The sequence below is a fragment of the Alnus glutinosa genome, chromosome 2 (assembly GCF_958979055.1).
Source record: "Alnus glutinosa chromosome 2, dhAlnGlut1.1, whole genome shotgun sequence".
In the NCBI taxonomy this organism is placed as follows: Eukaryota; Viridiplantae; Streptophyta; class Magnoliopsida; order Fagales; family Betulaceae; genus Alnus; species Alnus glutinosa.
Window position 1 is genome coordinate 31045440 of NC_084887.1, and position 13976 is coordinate 31059415.

General features: G+C 36.4%; 2 protein-coding genes across 5 annotated transcripts in view; both read left to right on the forward strand.

Moving 5' to 3' along the window:
- The first annotated feature begins 1550 nt into the window (after positions 1-1550).
- Positions 1551-5885, forward strand: LOC133859425 (glutamine synthetase). Of its 2 annotated transcripts, XM_062294825.1 has the most exons (12): positions 1552-1713; positions 2761-2800; positions 2924-3027; positions 3182-3230; positions 3341-3447; positions 3529-3616; positions 4318-4446; positions 4546-4620; positions 4717-4770; positions 4884-4921; positions 5051-5210; positions 5503-5885. In XM_062294825.1, the coding sequence occupies exons 1-12, from the start codon at positions 1640-1642 to the stop codon at positions 5653-5655; spliced, it is 1071 nt and encodes a 356-aa protein (XP_062150809.1). In that variant the 5' UTR covers positions 1552-1639; the 3' UTR covers positions 5656-5885. The 2 variants fall into 2 exon arrangements, with proteins under 2 accessions (XP_062150808.1, XP_062150809.1); XM_062294824.1 differs by having other exon boundaries at positions 1551-1713; positions 4546-4770.
- Positions 5886-8381: 2496 nt separating this feature from the next.
- The window catches only part of LOC133859430 (uncharacterized), a 42552-nt gene continuing 36957 nt past the window's right edge, over positions 8382-13976 (forward strand). For 2 of the 3 annotated variants that reach the window (XM_062294830.1, XM_062294831.1), the window contains exon 1: positions 8382-8626. In XM_062294830.1, the coding sequence (XP_062150814.1) occupies positions 8515-8626 (112 nt within the window). In that variant the 5' untranslated portion in view covers positions 8382-8514. Of the gene's footprint in view, positions 8627-10512; positions 10606-13976 lie in introns of all 3 variants that reach the window. The other variant, XM_062294832.1, reaches the window with a different exon arrangement.

Here is a 13976-nt window from a genome sequence, read left to right on the forward strand (position 1 = left end):
GTGTTGGGTCTCACCTATTAAAAAGAAGTTTGAGGTCATATGTGAGGGAGAGTGTTAAAGTATTGATTAAAGAGTAATGATTAAATTTACATCTTCCTATGAGCTTAAGCTTTTAGAACAATTAATGGTTTAACAATTACGATATTTGAATATATTTAAATTTGATTTGATACAATCAATGCTGAAATTAACTCACATAATATAAAATCAAATTTCGTAATATATTCTAACAGTATTGCTTCGACTTTGTCATATGTTAGTAGTTTTGTGTTAAATTGTCAGTTATTTCAAAAGTTTAAACGGATAGAAAATGATTAATTCAATCATACAATTATTGTTTATATATGATAAAACACGTGAAATATTTAATTGAAATATAAATAAACTGTAGAGACAGTGTTCAAATTCAATATCTTTATTATAATAGCATGATAAATCACTAGTTATCTAAAAAACTTAAACAGTTAAACTAATAGAAAAATTGAAATTTATTCATTTAATTAACACTTCAACATTGTGATTGACCTATAAAACTCATGTTACATGGTAACATGTAGCTATGAGTGATATAAGCATTTCCTCAAGTCTTTAATAGTAGAGATGTGTTATTTGTAAACATATTGTGCGTACACAAGGACGAATTTAGGCGAGCCAGTATAGGCCATGGCCCCCCCTTAATTATAAAAAAGAAAAAAAAATAGGTAAAAAAAAAATACAAAGTAAAAAATAAAAATTTAGTCTATTTGCCTATACCAGCATTTTTTTTTTTTGGTCATTGACCATTGACCATAAGAATTTATAACTCTATTTTTGTTTTACACTAAATATGGGCGTGTACAAATATCATTTGCCTTAATAGTATGACCTCAACATTCATTATCTCATATTAATTGTTATAACTTGAATCCTAACTGTGATTTTGTACCATCCTGGTATCAAATATCCTTACCCGATCATATTGGGATTTTTAACTTAATTATCACTTTTGTTTTAGTTATCCTTCTAATCATGCAGAATCTTTTGAAAGCAAAAATGGCAAGAGATTGAATTGCTATTTTTTTTTCCCTTCTTCTTCCAATTATAGATTCTTGCTAAAGGTTGCCGAGATGGATGGATTAAGTTTTATTGGTTTTAATATTTTTTTTTTTTACTTTTTGAAAGAATAAAAAAATGAAAAAAAAAACTGTCAGGACCGGTAGCCGGTAACGCGAGGCCCGCTGAGAAGATTCTGTCCACATGTGCAATTGCGAGAAACCACAACCTTTTCTGAAACGGCCACTTTCAATATAACCTAAAATATTATCCCCCTTTTATGTTTTAACACACACCAAAAAAAAAAAAAAAAAAAAAAAAAAAATCAAAATTATTATCCCCCATTTAATATTAAATAATATTTAATTATTTAGCTTTGTAAAATCAAACTATTATTAATTTTATCTTTCAAAAACCAACGAAAAATCTTTATCTATTTTTTCAAACCCTGAATATATTATAATAATACGTTTTAACTACAACACAGACTCTCAGCATTATAAAACGCACCAACTCCTGCTCTGTTCATAACTCTGAACTCGTTCAATCACAGAGAGACCGAGATTCACTTCAAAGTCTCTGCTTTGTGTTTGTGTTTCTTCTCAACATGTCGCTGCTTTCAGATCTCATCAACCTTAACCTCTCGGACGCTACTGATAAAGTGATTGCAGAGTACATATGGTGAGCTCCTTTTACTTCCTCATACGCTTCCTCATCTGTGTTTCTGGACGTGTTTCCGCGGGTAATCATTTTTGTGTGTTTTTGTGCTAATGGGTATGGTTTCTAGGTGAGCATGATAATGGGTTTGCTTTGTTTTTGTGTTGTCTTCCCTCTGATCAGCAACCGAGGCTATGAAATCTCTGTTTTGTTGGTCGTTTCTCTCATTTTTCCTGTGTATTTACTTGGGAGATGGTGGAAAATAAAAGAAATTTTGATACTTGCATATTCTGATTTCATAAGTTTCTCCATGTAGGAACAGTAGTTTTTTGTTTCTTTTTTGTATTATCCTGTAATATTCTTCTCTTGATAAGTACGGAGTCTCTGTTAGTCCCCTGTTCTTTAAGTTTTAAGGCTCTTTTAAAGATCTTAATTTGAAGGTTATTTTTTTTTTAATGATTATTCATTTTGATCAACTACTGGTTTGTAAGATCTACTTTTGTACTGTTTTGTGTGTTTTTTTTGTTTTTTGTTTTTTTTTCTTATTTACAAATAATATTAGAAAAGATGTAATGGAGTCTTCACATGTTATGTGTTGTTTCTGAGTTGCAGAAATCTGGGAACCTGACTTCAATTAAGCCATTTACTTTCATTTCTCCAAGCCCCGAAACTATAAAGTTGTATTAGGCGAATTCGTGTCGCAGTTTGTCTTTCGTCTTCTACCTTTTCAAAATCAAACTGACCATTAGTATTCTGTTTTCTTTTCGCGGAGTTTCCCTGTTCATCCCTTGTTGTTTCTATGGGGCTTGGGTTTTTATTGAAAATTTCAGAGTTGATGATAACATTGATGGGTTGTCATGTTTCAAGTTTTCTTCTTTGTTACCGACCTATGGTCTTGCACCATATTAATGGTCTTTTATGTTGTTTTCTTCCTTGTTCTTCGTGTAATTTTTGTTTTAACTCAAATTCCCTTCGAATTTCTATTGCTTTGCCTTGTTCTTTCTTCTTGATTGATGCAATGGTGCGTGCTTTTGATTAACTTTACTTTATCGTTTATAATTTCTTGAACAGGATCGGTGGATCTGGTACGGACCTCAGAAGCAAAGCTAGGGTAACAATTCTTCTCCCTTCGGAAAAATAATTTTTTTACCAAAACCTTGTTGTTGCTGTTTTTGTTCTTATTTTTCTTTTTTGGTTTATTGATTTCTTTAAATGTACTTTTGGGTGTACACAGACGCTTACTGGGCCAGTCAATCATCCTTCAAAGCTTCCCAAGTGGAATTATGATGGTTCCAGTACAGGTCAAGCTCCTGGTGAAGACAGTGAAGTGATCTTATAGTAAGTTTTCTAATTTTAACTTTTTCTCTTTCTTTTTGCCACTTGTTGAATGCCTTTTATTGATAGTCATTTTTGATTGCTTGGTTCTTCTTTGTTACTTATTTCTATTTATATATCCTTATATTAATCATGTAGTGCTGATTTATTTAAACAGTCCTCAGGCAATTTTCAAGGATCCATTCAGGAGAGGCAACAATATTCTAGTGAGTTCTTTCTATCTAGTATAAACTTCTTATATGTGTATTCTCTCGGCTTTTGGCAAAGCCTAGTTGTTTACTCATTTGCTTATTATTTTCTTTGTTAATTGACTTAGGTCATCTGTGATACTTACACTCCGGCGGGAGAGCCAATTCCAACAAACAAGAGACATGGTGCTGCAAAGATATTCAGCCATCCTGAAGTTGTTGCTGAAGTACCCTGGTAACTTCCATCACATCTAATACTTGTTAAAATCATTGATTATCATACTCAACACCTGGTCTTACTTGCAATGAAAAACAGGTACGGTATTGAGCAGGAGTACACCTTGTTGCAGAAAGATGTCAAATGGCCTCTTGGGTGGCCTGTTGGTGGTTATCCTGGTCCTCAGGTAATGAAACTTTATAATAAAAATCCCTTTATTTTTACATTCATGTCTGTTGTGTTTCATTGAGTTCTCTACATATCCTTTTGATTTTGTTTTTTATTACTTCTTCTTTTCTTTTTTTCCCACTGTATTGCTTACGTCTTGTAACTTCTGAAATTCTGCTGCTTGGCTACCTTGTCTGTCTTGAAAGGATAAACTAGCATGTGAAATTGTGTTAGTTTCCACATGTTGCTTTTTCTTCCTCATTTTTGTGTCTGTTTACTCTAGGGAACTAATTGGCTGTAACCCCAATTATTTTTAAACTTCGGGAGCAACTTATGCTTCATCCCTTTTTACATGCATTGGTATTCCTTAATTCAATTTTAATACTTAAATCATTCATTTTTCTAAGTTTTTTACGAAGTCTCTTTTGTAGACGGGGTCCCTCATTCTTATTCAACTACAATTTTTCTACTTAAAACCGATTAAAAGTAATTCCCGAATTTTAGATCTCTTGTACACGGCATCCATAATTCTAATCCCACTATGTTTTTGTTCCTTAATAATTCTAGTGAATAACTCTCTGAATTTTAGTATGATTTTATGTCTCTCCTTGTGAACAATTTTGGTTTTTGCTTTTCTTTTCTTCCCTTTGTTAAATAATGCTTGTCAATTAATCACCTATAGCAGCTGTGTGATTTGAAGTTTTTACTGTTGCTCAACAGGGACCATACTACTGTGGTATTGGTGCTGACAAAGCCTGGGGCCGTGATATAGTTGATGCTCATTACAAGGCTTGTCTATATGCAGGCATCAACATTAGTGGCATCAATGGAGAAGTGATGCCAGGCCAGGTAAAGTAACAAATTCCATCCTATCTTCTTTTCATTCTTTATTTTATTTTATATACCTTTAATTCATATTACAATCTTTAAACTGTTTGTATTATATAGTGGGAATTCCAAGTTGGTCCTTCTGTTGGCATCTCTGCTGGAGATGAGGTGTGGGCTGCTCGATACATTTTGGAGGTAATTTTACGTACTCAATTTAAGAAGATACTACTTCCACTACCACTGCCATTAAATATATTTTTTCCTTATGTTTTTGTTTCCTTGTATGAACAGAGGATTACAGAGATTGCTGGGGTGGTGCTCAGCCTTGATCCCAAGCCAATCCAGGTCAGAATTCTCTTTCCCCTTTTTTCTTTTAAGTTTGTTCCCTTTAATTCCAAGACCTTATTCTGTTCGATACCGGAACTTGTTTTTAAAATTGGATCTGCTTGTCCCACCAGGGTGATTGGAATGGAGCTGGTGCTCACACAAACTACAGGTACTATGAGTCATTTATAACATTTATAATTTTAAAATATGGTGGGAGACTTGCCTATCTTTAATTTGACTAGAAGTTGTTAAGATTCTCTCTCTCTCTCATTCATAAATGTTTTTTGTATTTTTTCAGTACCAAGTCCATGAGAAACAATGGAGGCTATGAGATCATCAAGAAAGCAATTGAGAAGCTAGGGCTGAGGCACAAAGAGCACATTGCAGCATATGGGGAAGGCAATGAGCGCCGTCTCACTGGCCGACATGAAACAGCTGACATCAACACTTTCAAATGGGTAAGAAATTACAATTGACCATAATAACTAGTTTAACATTGTTGCATACAGTCTCTTCTCATAGCTGTAGTTTTGCATACCTATTCAAGTACCAGCTATTCTTTGGAAAGATTGTAGGAGTGATAATTGATCATGGAAATTAGTTCTGTTAAATGAAGCATTTTAAAATGAACGTCTGGACTGAATTCGACGCTGAGTCTTTATCGGAAACTATTTTAGTCAGTATATTGAATTTGCGAACAATTTGTAACTTGTTTCTGATGAGGGCTTCATTTTGGTTGCATTTGGACAGGGTGTTGCCAACCGTGGGGCATCTATCCGTGTTGGCAGAGACACAGAAAAAGAAGGCAAAGGCTATTTTGAGGACAGGAGGCCTGCTTCTAACATGGATCCATATGTGGTCACTTCCATGATCGCGGAAACCACCCTCCTGTGGAAGCCATGAGTGCCAGCTACGCCCGCCTTTGGGAACATTGTCATTGTCTTTTCATGAAGATAAAAGCAACGTGTCATTTGTGTAACCATTGTGCTTTCCATTAGAGTAGCTTTGTCCTGTTATTTCTGTCTCATTTGCCCTTTTTATATGAGGTGGTAGCAATTCATGATACTGCCTCATGTGTTAAATAATGGGTTTTGTATAAACTACAAAATGAAAGGGTTGGCTATTTTGTTGAATGATTGATATTGTCATCTTAATTGTGCATGGGTTCGTATAAATTATCAGAGATATGTTTCTTCTCTCTCTTCTCTTGAAAAATAAAATTGGTCTATTTTATTTATTTATTTAGTGATCTATTTTATTCTGTACTGTGGCCAAGAAGTTCAAGATGAAAGGGCCAAAAACTGAAATTTAACAAGCAAACCCCAAACCCCAAACCCCGACCTATCAATCCAAAGAGATCAAACATGACATGAGAACACGAATGGCTAGAAAAAGACCGTTTGGAAAGGTATCCTCTTCACAGGAAGAGAAAAGAAAAGAAAAGAAGACCGTAGCAATAATAATAGAGGGGTGAATATGGAAAGCGTCATCATTGAGAAAGATTGGTGAAGAGCCAAAACGTAGCGAAGGTGGAACCGGTTATGATGATGATGTATCATTTTCGCGTTATCCGGGATATTTGGGCACTTTTGGCTCAGAGCTTCGTTTCGTTTCGTTTCACATGGACAGGGTGGTCTTATCTTTATTCTATATTTCTGTTCATTCAAATACACATAGCATGCGATTATTAGCAGTCACATATTCGAGGATCGTCTTTTTGATATGCTTCTTGACGTTCGGTTTGGTATCGTGGCAAACACACTAAAATTAAATCTTGGGTCTTTAAAAGTGAAATAGCATAATCTTAAAATATTCCCAAGCCATGGAATTAAAATTAATAAAGAGCTCCTTCTATCCGGTCAAGGCAGAAAACAGGGGTACTATACTCACCAATAAGAGACTGACACATCAGCCTATAATAAGAAAAATAATTGTTTGCACAACATTGAATCTAATATCTTTTTTATACTTTTTTAGTCTAAAAAAAAAAAAAAAAAACAAAAAACTCCCGACCATTGCCCACCCAGACGCTGCCATCACCGCTGCCAACCGCTGGGAAATTTCCAATTTCACCGGAAACATGCAGACGTCGGCAGAATCACCACCCTCGTTTCTAAATTTCGCCGAAATTACCGGAATCACTACCCCCAGACCCCAGCAATTGGCAGCCACACAGCACCATCCAGTGGCAGCCACCCCAATTCTGGTGTGAGGCGACAGCTTCTTGGCTATGATAGTTTTTTGTTTTGATTTTTTTTTTTAAAGGACTAAAAGAGTAAAAATGAGGGTTTAGATTCCGTGTTTTGCTAAGTTTTACTAATATTTACCTTTCTTGTTTAATATTGAGGTGCCAATCTTTCATTGGAGGGCAAAATCTCTTGATTTTTGTTGCCGACTGATTAAAGTTATTCCCAAACTAATATAGTCAATTATTGTGTACTACACGTTTGAATACCTTCTAGGCAAACTCCAAGCAGTTCTGCCTTTTTGGTTTTCTTGTTAAAAGGCAGACCACATCACTTTTGAAAAGAAAAAGAGTGGATAAAAGGATAATATATATTATTACTCTTACTCAAGCAGTCCACTCCCAGGCAGCATAAGCTTCCACCACTTTCACTTTTGAGATACGTGATCTTCTTATTGACGGGAGCCATTTATTTGCAGCTTTCGTTGCGTACACCAACGCCCAAAGGTCAAAGCCTCCGAACTATCTCTTTAGTGTCAATATTTTGTCAAATTATCAATTATTTAAGTACTTCATAAACTACTAAAACAATGTCATTATGTCAATGTCCTATGATCGACAAACATATCCTTTATAAAATTAAAAAAAATCTTAAAAGTATAACCAAAAACTGAAAAATATATATTTTTTTGTTTAAAAAATAGATTATATGATTTTATTTTATTTTCCCTCCTAAATTTTGGTTAAAGGGCCAACTTTTTCTATCTTAGCTACAAACTTTTAAAAAACAGCCTATATCTCACTCTCTCTAAATCTTTTTCTACTCTATTAACATAACATGTTTAATAAAATTATATTCATTCTTTATTTTAACAATTTTTTCATTATCTCTCAAACCAAGCAAAAAATAAAATTTTGAAGGTCGCCGCTCTGCTCATGTTAAAGAGATGAGCATGTGATAAGAAACCTGAAATTGTAATGTAGCTCGTACGGTCAATGTACGGTAGTTTTGGAAGTTTCTATCTAAATTTTACTTCGGAATGGCAAACATATAGGAGTGGATAGAACAAGGCACTACACTTTTCTTAATTAAATCAGAAATCACTTTTCTTAATTAGGACAGTAGCAATCCTGTATAGAGTGATGGCATAAGACAGAACCTGCGTATCGGGCAGCCATTGATGCCCATAGTGGACTTCATGGCTAGGAGTAGCACAGACAACAATGTGAATGAAGCCTTTTATCGCCCTGTTGACTGAGAAACTTGTCATTTGGAGGACGCTTTCAGCTTGTGGTTTTGATGCTCGCATAAAATTGGACTTGAAAGCCAAGTAAAGCCCAATGGTAAATTTTGTGTCTCCTTTAGACCCGCCCAATGATGCGGTCCGAGCTGGGTTGGGCGGGTCTCCCTGACCCATCACCGCCCCAATTTCAAACACTACCTTCCAGACAGACAAACCCCTCTACCGCTGTTGCTCTCTGTTAAAGGGTTTAAGAACCATAGCTAGAGTGAAAAACCCACACCCCTTCCAAGAAATTATCTATTTCTCCTCCGCTTTTATAAAAGCTTGAGAGATATGTTTCTGCGACGATCCGCAGCTAATTTGCTCAGAAGAATCGGTTTCCCCTCTCCAACGGCCTCCTCTGCTGGCCGGACAACCCGCTATGTCTTCCCCGTCTCACTCTCCAGTAAGCGATAGTCTTTTCTTTCTTCTTTTGAGGGCTTCATTGAATGCGTATGCCAAGTTATGGATGTGGGCGGTTCTAAGAAAGTAATGTACGTTTATAGTGTTCTTGATAAATAGGACCAATTGACAATTAGGGACCATAACGCATTTGACCATGTTTGATGGAACAGTGGGATGAATACCCCATCCCCATGTACTAGCAGTGAGCAAGCATGTCATTTTAAAATGGAAGAGTGTCATAATTTGGACGTCTTTTGGATTAGAAGAGCCAATTCGAAAGTTTGTTCTTGTAAGACTGCATTCTATAGTGTTTGGTCTCTGTTTATTCTAGGAGGGCTATTGTTTTTCTTTTTTCTCTTTTTGGTTGTACTTTGTGTACTTTAGTTGGTCCATTTCGGCACTTTTTTACGATCATTTCCTTAAACCAACTCCTTCCCCTTCCCCTTCCCCAAAGAGAAAAAAGAAGAAAAGCTGGTAGAGTAGGTATCTCATGAGGATCAAATCATTTCTGTACCCCTGATTATGGTGCTTCTGGAATTCTTTTCATAAGGTGTCGACTTCTTACTCTTTTTTAATAAGACCAGTTTATTACTAATCAAAAAAAGAACTTCTTACTCTTTAAACTACTTTATGGCTGATATCTGTCGCTTTCAAATCTGCCCTCCCCCTTTTATGTTCATAGTTTGTCACCTTTACCAAATGATATGCGGACTTTTCAGCCTCTGCCCCCCCAACCGCCCAAACAACGCAAAGTATTTGGTCTGTGTTCTTACATTTCATCCACATTCAAATGCTTCTGATGATGCTTCCCTATAAGAATAGAGTGAAAGGTGAAGTCATGGGTTCAAGATTTGTTGTGTGTGTAGCTTACCCACAAGAAAAATATATAAGATTTAATATTTTCTTATGTTCTACCTCCATCCGCATACATATCGTAAATGTGAATGACTATTTTGGTTCTTTAATATTCTTGCTAATATAGTTCATACATATATATGTGGGAGTGGGAAAGACTTAATTGGTTCCTATGGTTTGAGGGTTGATTCAAATCTTGCTCTGTGCTTTAAATTTTATTTCTAAGAACATTGAGCTTTGGACTATTATCAAATAGAACCTTTCGTCCAATTCTGTATATATTTCGTTAATTTTTCTAACAGAACCTTACAAATTACATTTATACCCTAATTTAAAAATTACAAAAAAAGAAAAAAGAAAAAGAAAAAAAGAGGGGTGGTGGTGGAGGCTGGCCTTCACCTGTCACCTTTTATTATTATTATTGTTTTATTTATTTTTATTTGGGATATAATTGTAATTTTGTAAGGATTTCGTTAGAAAAATGGACAGAATTTGTATGGAATTAGACATAATGATCTATTTGCTCAAGGAATTTTAACATAAAATTTAGGGTTAAATACTTTTTAAGTACCTGTGGTTTGTCTTGGTATCAAATAGTCACCTTGGTTTACAAAAGTATCACAAATGGTACCTGTGGTCAACTTATAAACGTAGTTGGGCCTTCTGTCCATGTCCGTCCAATAACTTAACAGCGTGCTACGTCAAGTCTTCTCACAATCTAACAAGTGTCCCATGTGCTACATCATTTATCCTATTCAGCCGGGTTTAATCCGCATCATTGACACGTCACCGACACATGTTTACTAAGATTCACGTAAGCGCCAGTGTGCCACATTTGATTGAAATTTACCCAAACAAAAACTTAACCCTAACTCGGGTTATCCCCATAATTTCCCCTTTCTCCCCCAAATCGCACGAATCCTAGTTCTCATTTATTCCCCCCCAGATTGCACAAACCCTACTCATTTCCATTTCTCACCCCAAAATTGCACGAACCCTATTTTTTTTTTCCCTTTAATCCCCAAATTGTAGGAATAAAGGCCGGTTGAAGTAGAAGGATTCGAAATGACATCTAGTCGTGTATGGGATTTGGAACCAAAGGAAGGATCTTGTGGCATAGATAAGGTATGTTAATTGAAAATTTGATATCTTCATATCTTGATTTCTTTTTGGGTATATGACAAATGGTGAATTTGAGTGTCAATTGCAAAACTAGTCGAAGTCATCATCTAGGTCTTCTTTGGTGGGCCATAGTATGGAGTCCTAGGTATGTAATTGTGGGTTAACCGCACCGTTGAAGATTGCCTAGACTGACCATATGTATTTGATGAATCTCCGGGGGCCTTCATGTATGAATCTCCGGGGTACCACTTACTGATATAACTCCTAGGAACTTCCCTATTTGCATATATAGCACTTTAGGCATGAGGGCATGGAATACCGAATACCATTCAGTTGCTACCTACCACATTCATACTTTCTTGTCCTCAAATTTATAACCCTCCTAGGATCTCAAACTTAAGATTATTGCTCTTATGATGCTAGGGGTTTTGATTCTAGCTGGGGCAAAGGCAAGAGTGCCCTTGCTGTGGTGTAATGGTCTCTGGGTTTTGTGGGCTGGTTCATGTTGGGGTGTTTGGGTTTCCTTCTGTTTTTGGGTTTTGCGGGTATTTTTTATTTTTTTCTTTCTTTTTCATGTTTTGGTGTCATTTTTGTATACTTCGTGTATGCTTAGGGGCACATTTACACTTTTTAATAAATTTATCTACTTACCTATAAAAAAGAAAAAGAAAAAGATTATTGCTCCATTGGTAGATGTAGTTCCTAACATCTGACTTGTTTCTCTTGAGCTTTTTCACAATCTTAGGGCAAATTGCATTATTTGAATTTCCTACTCCAATTCTTTCTTGATTGAACCTATTCCTTTGTTGCTGCCTGTGGTTAGAATAGGTTTGACTCTTGCTTCCATGATCCGCGCATTAAAGGTCTCAACAATATTGTTTAGAAGCATGTCAGTGCAATTGGCTGTACTAAATGCATGCCTTGACCACATCATAGGGTCTATGAGATCCAAGTATTTAAAAGCCTCTTCATCCATATCTTTTATCACAGACATGTGGTTCTGGAATTGGGTTGGAGTTGATGCTCGAGCTGCAGCCTAAAAAGCATCTTTAAAGGCCTTGCCCTTGAATCCTTTACCCTTTGAAGTTTGTGTGCAAATGTCTAACGCAAAATCTGTGCTCCAAACCAGGCATAACAAATTTTAATGCATCAAGCAACCCCTGCGTATCAAAACAACATGATAATGTCAATCTTCATAAAGTTAAGTATTTAGAGTAGAGTTATAAATATTTAAATGATCATAGCATAAGAGTGGTACCTTTAGTCGATTGGATACGAATGACCACTCATGCTTGCATGGACTCCCAAGATCCTCCGAAACCATGTCCAGGTCTGTCTAGTCTTAGATTCGCATACGGCAAATGCTATTGGAAATATGTCTTCGTTCCCATCCCGACCAATGACAGCATGCAATTGTCCACCAAAATCACCCTTTAAAAACACGCATCCACACAAATCATGGGCCTTCATCCTTCCAAAAAGCCTCGTTTGTAAGCATCCAGACAAACATATATCCACTGGAAGAAAACTTCCCTCCATTTTTATTTATGCTGAGCTACCAAGATTCCACTTCAATATTGCTTGAGCGTATTCTCTCGCTTGTTTATATTGCTCATCATGTCTCCTATTAGTTATAGACAATGCCCAACGGTGGCAACTCATTAGAGAAAACTCGATATTGTAATACCTTCTAATTTACTCTTTTAATGCAGTTGCTTTCCAATCGGGTTGGTCCTGAAAGTTGTCCAAGTATCTCTCCAAAGCCCACTTGAGAGTTGCCCCTTTGTTGCGGTAGTGATTGCCACAATTATGGGTGTAGAAGAAAGTTTTTATCTGGAAAGTTTTCTTATCATTCAATGAAGATGCATGAATTTTCTAACCAGACCTCTTCTTGCACAAGGCGAACACCCTAGCTTTCTCATTGTGCAGGAAGGTGTAATCAAACCCCTGTTGGATCGCGTACAATCTATGTGCATCCTTAAATTCTGAGGGTTTAGTAAACTTCAACCCCACTCTTAAGCTAATGGTTTCTTTCATATCGTGAATAGCATTAAACTCTGGATGTCTCCTTTTTCGTACATATAGATGTACCTTTATCATCACCCTCACTATCTAAGGTCATGGGCTCCTCACTATCAGCATAGTACTCCTTCGGACCATCTTCTACATTCTACCCTCCCTTCTTGGATGATGGACTAGCCCACAGTTGAAACCATTTTGTTGTAGCAATCCTAGCAGTCTGTAAAATATCATCAATTTTTTTTTCCTTGTATAAATGTCCTCCTCATCGTCATTTGTTTCATGAAAGCCACTCAAAGGGATGCTATCATCATATTCCTCACCGTCATCCTTACTAGGTTGTTGTACAGGCTGCTGTTGAGGCTGTTGTGGAGTTTACTGTGCATCCTGCTCGGGCACTTGTGATTCATCCTGATCGAGCACTTGTGAGTCTCTTAGCTCATAGTCATGAATGTCCACCTCAGCCGGCAAATTACTTAGAAGCAAAGTTGGAGGCAACACCTCCACAAACTTTGGTTTATCAACATCATGCTTCCACCCTCCAAAAACTCATTGAGCATCTTGATCATATCATGATTCATGGTAAGTCCATGAATGTACTCATTACTGTCATCATCGAACTTGTAGTGTATTCTACCCTTATCTTTATACCTCGACTCATCTTCGACTATATTGCAAATATTCATAAAACACACACTGTCTACATCTACATGTCGTAAAGGTAAGACACCTCCTCCTACATATGCCATATGTGGTCCAAACATAGGCCCACCATGGTAAATAAAAATATCCACCATCGGTGCCATTTTTGCGTAAAATTCAAACACGCCGTTAAGATGCATGCATAAATAGACTAGATAAATACATTCAGTCACATAACAAATAAGCACTCACAGTAAAGAAAACTAAATGCACTCACATAATTATTTGCACATGCAATAAAGTGCCATCTCAGAGACAGTAAAACACTGCCAAATGTGGACAACCAATATAATTGACAAACAAAGGGACAATGACACATCCAATTTTTTTTTTTTTTTTTTTGGGATAAGTAAGAGAAATATCATTAAAAAAGCGCAAAGCGCAATCAAGTACACATGAAGTATACAAGAAAGGCATCTAAGAGGTAGTAGAAAACAATACAAGGAAATCATTAAAACTAAACGTTAGAGGTGCGAGGAACGCAGCCGACCAAGAGTACAAAGAATGAAAGAAAAAGAAAACGAGATCCTCAATGGTTCTTTTTTTGTCCTCAAATTGCCTATCATTGCGTTCCCTCCATAAGCACCACAAAAGGCAACAAGGGACCATCTTCCACACCGCTGCACTCTGGGAGCGACCATCCGTCCACCAGC

Coding starts and splice junctions, on each gene's coding strand:
- LOC133859425 (XM_062294824.1), top strand. CDS start 1,640: ATGTCGCTGCTTTCAGATCTCATCAACCTTAACCTCTCGGACGCTACT. Junction 3,448..3,528: donor GTTGTTGCTGAAGTACCCTG/GTAACTTCCATC, acceptor AATGAAAAACAG/GTACGGTATTGAGCAGGAGT. Junction 5,211..5,502: donor ACATCAACACTTTCAAATGG/GTAAGAAATTAC, acceptor GCATTTGGACAG/GGTGTTGCCAACCGTGGGGC.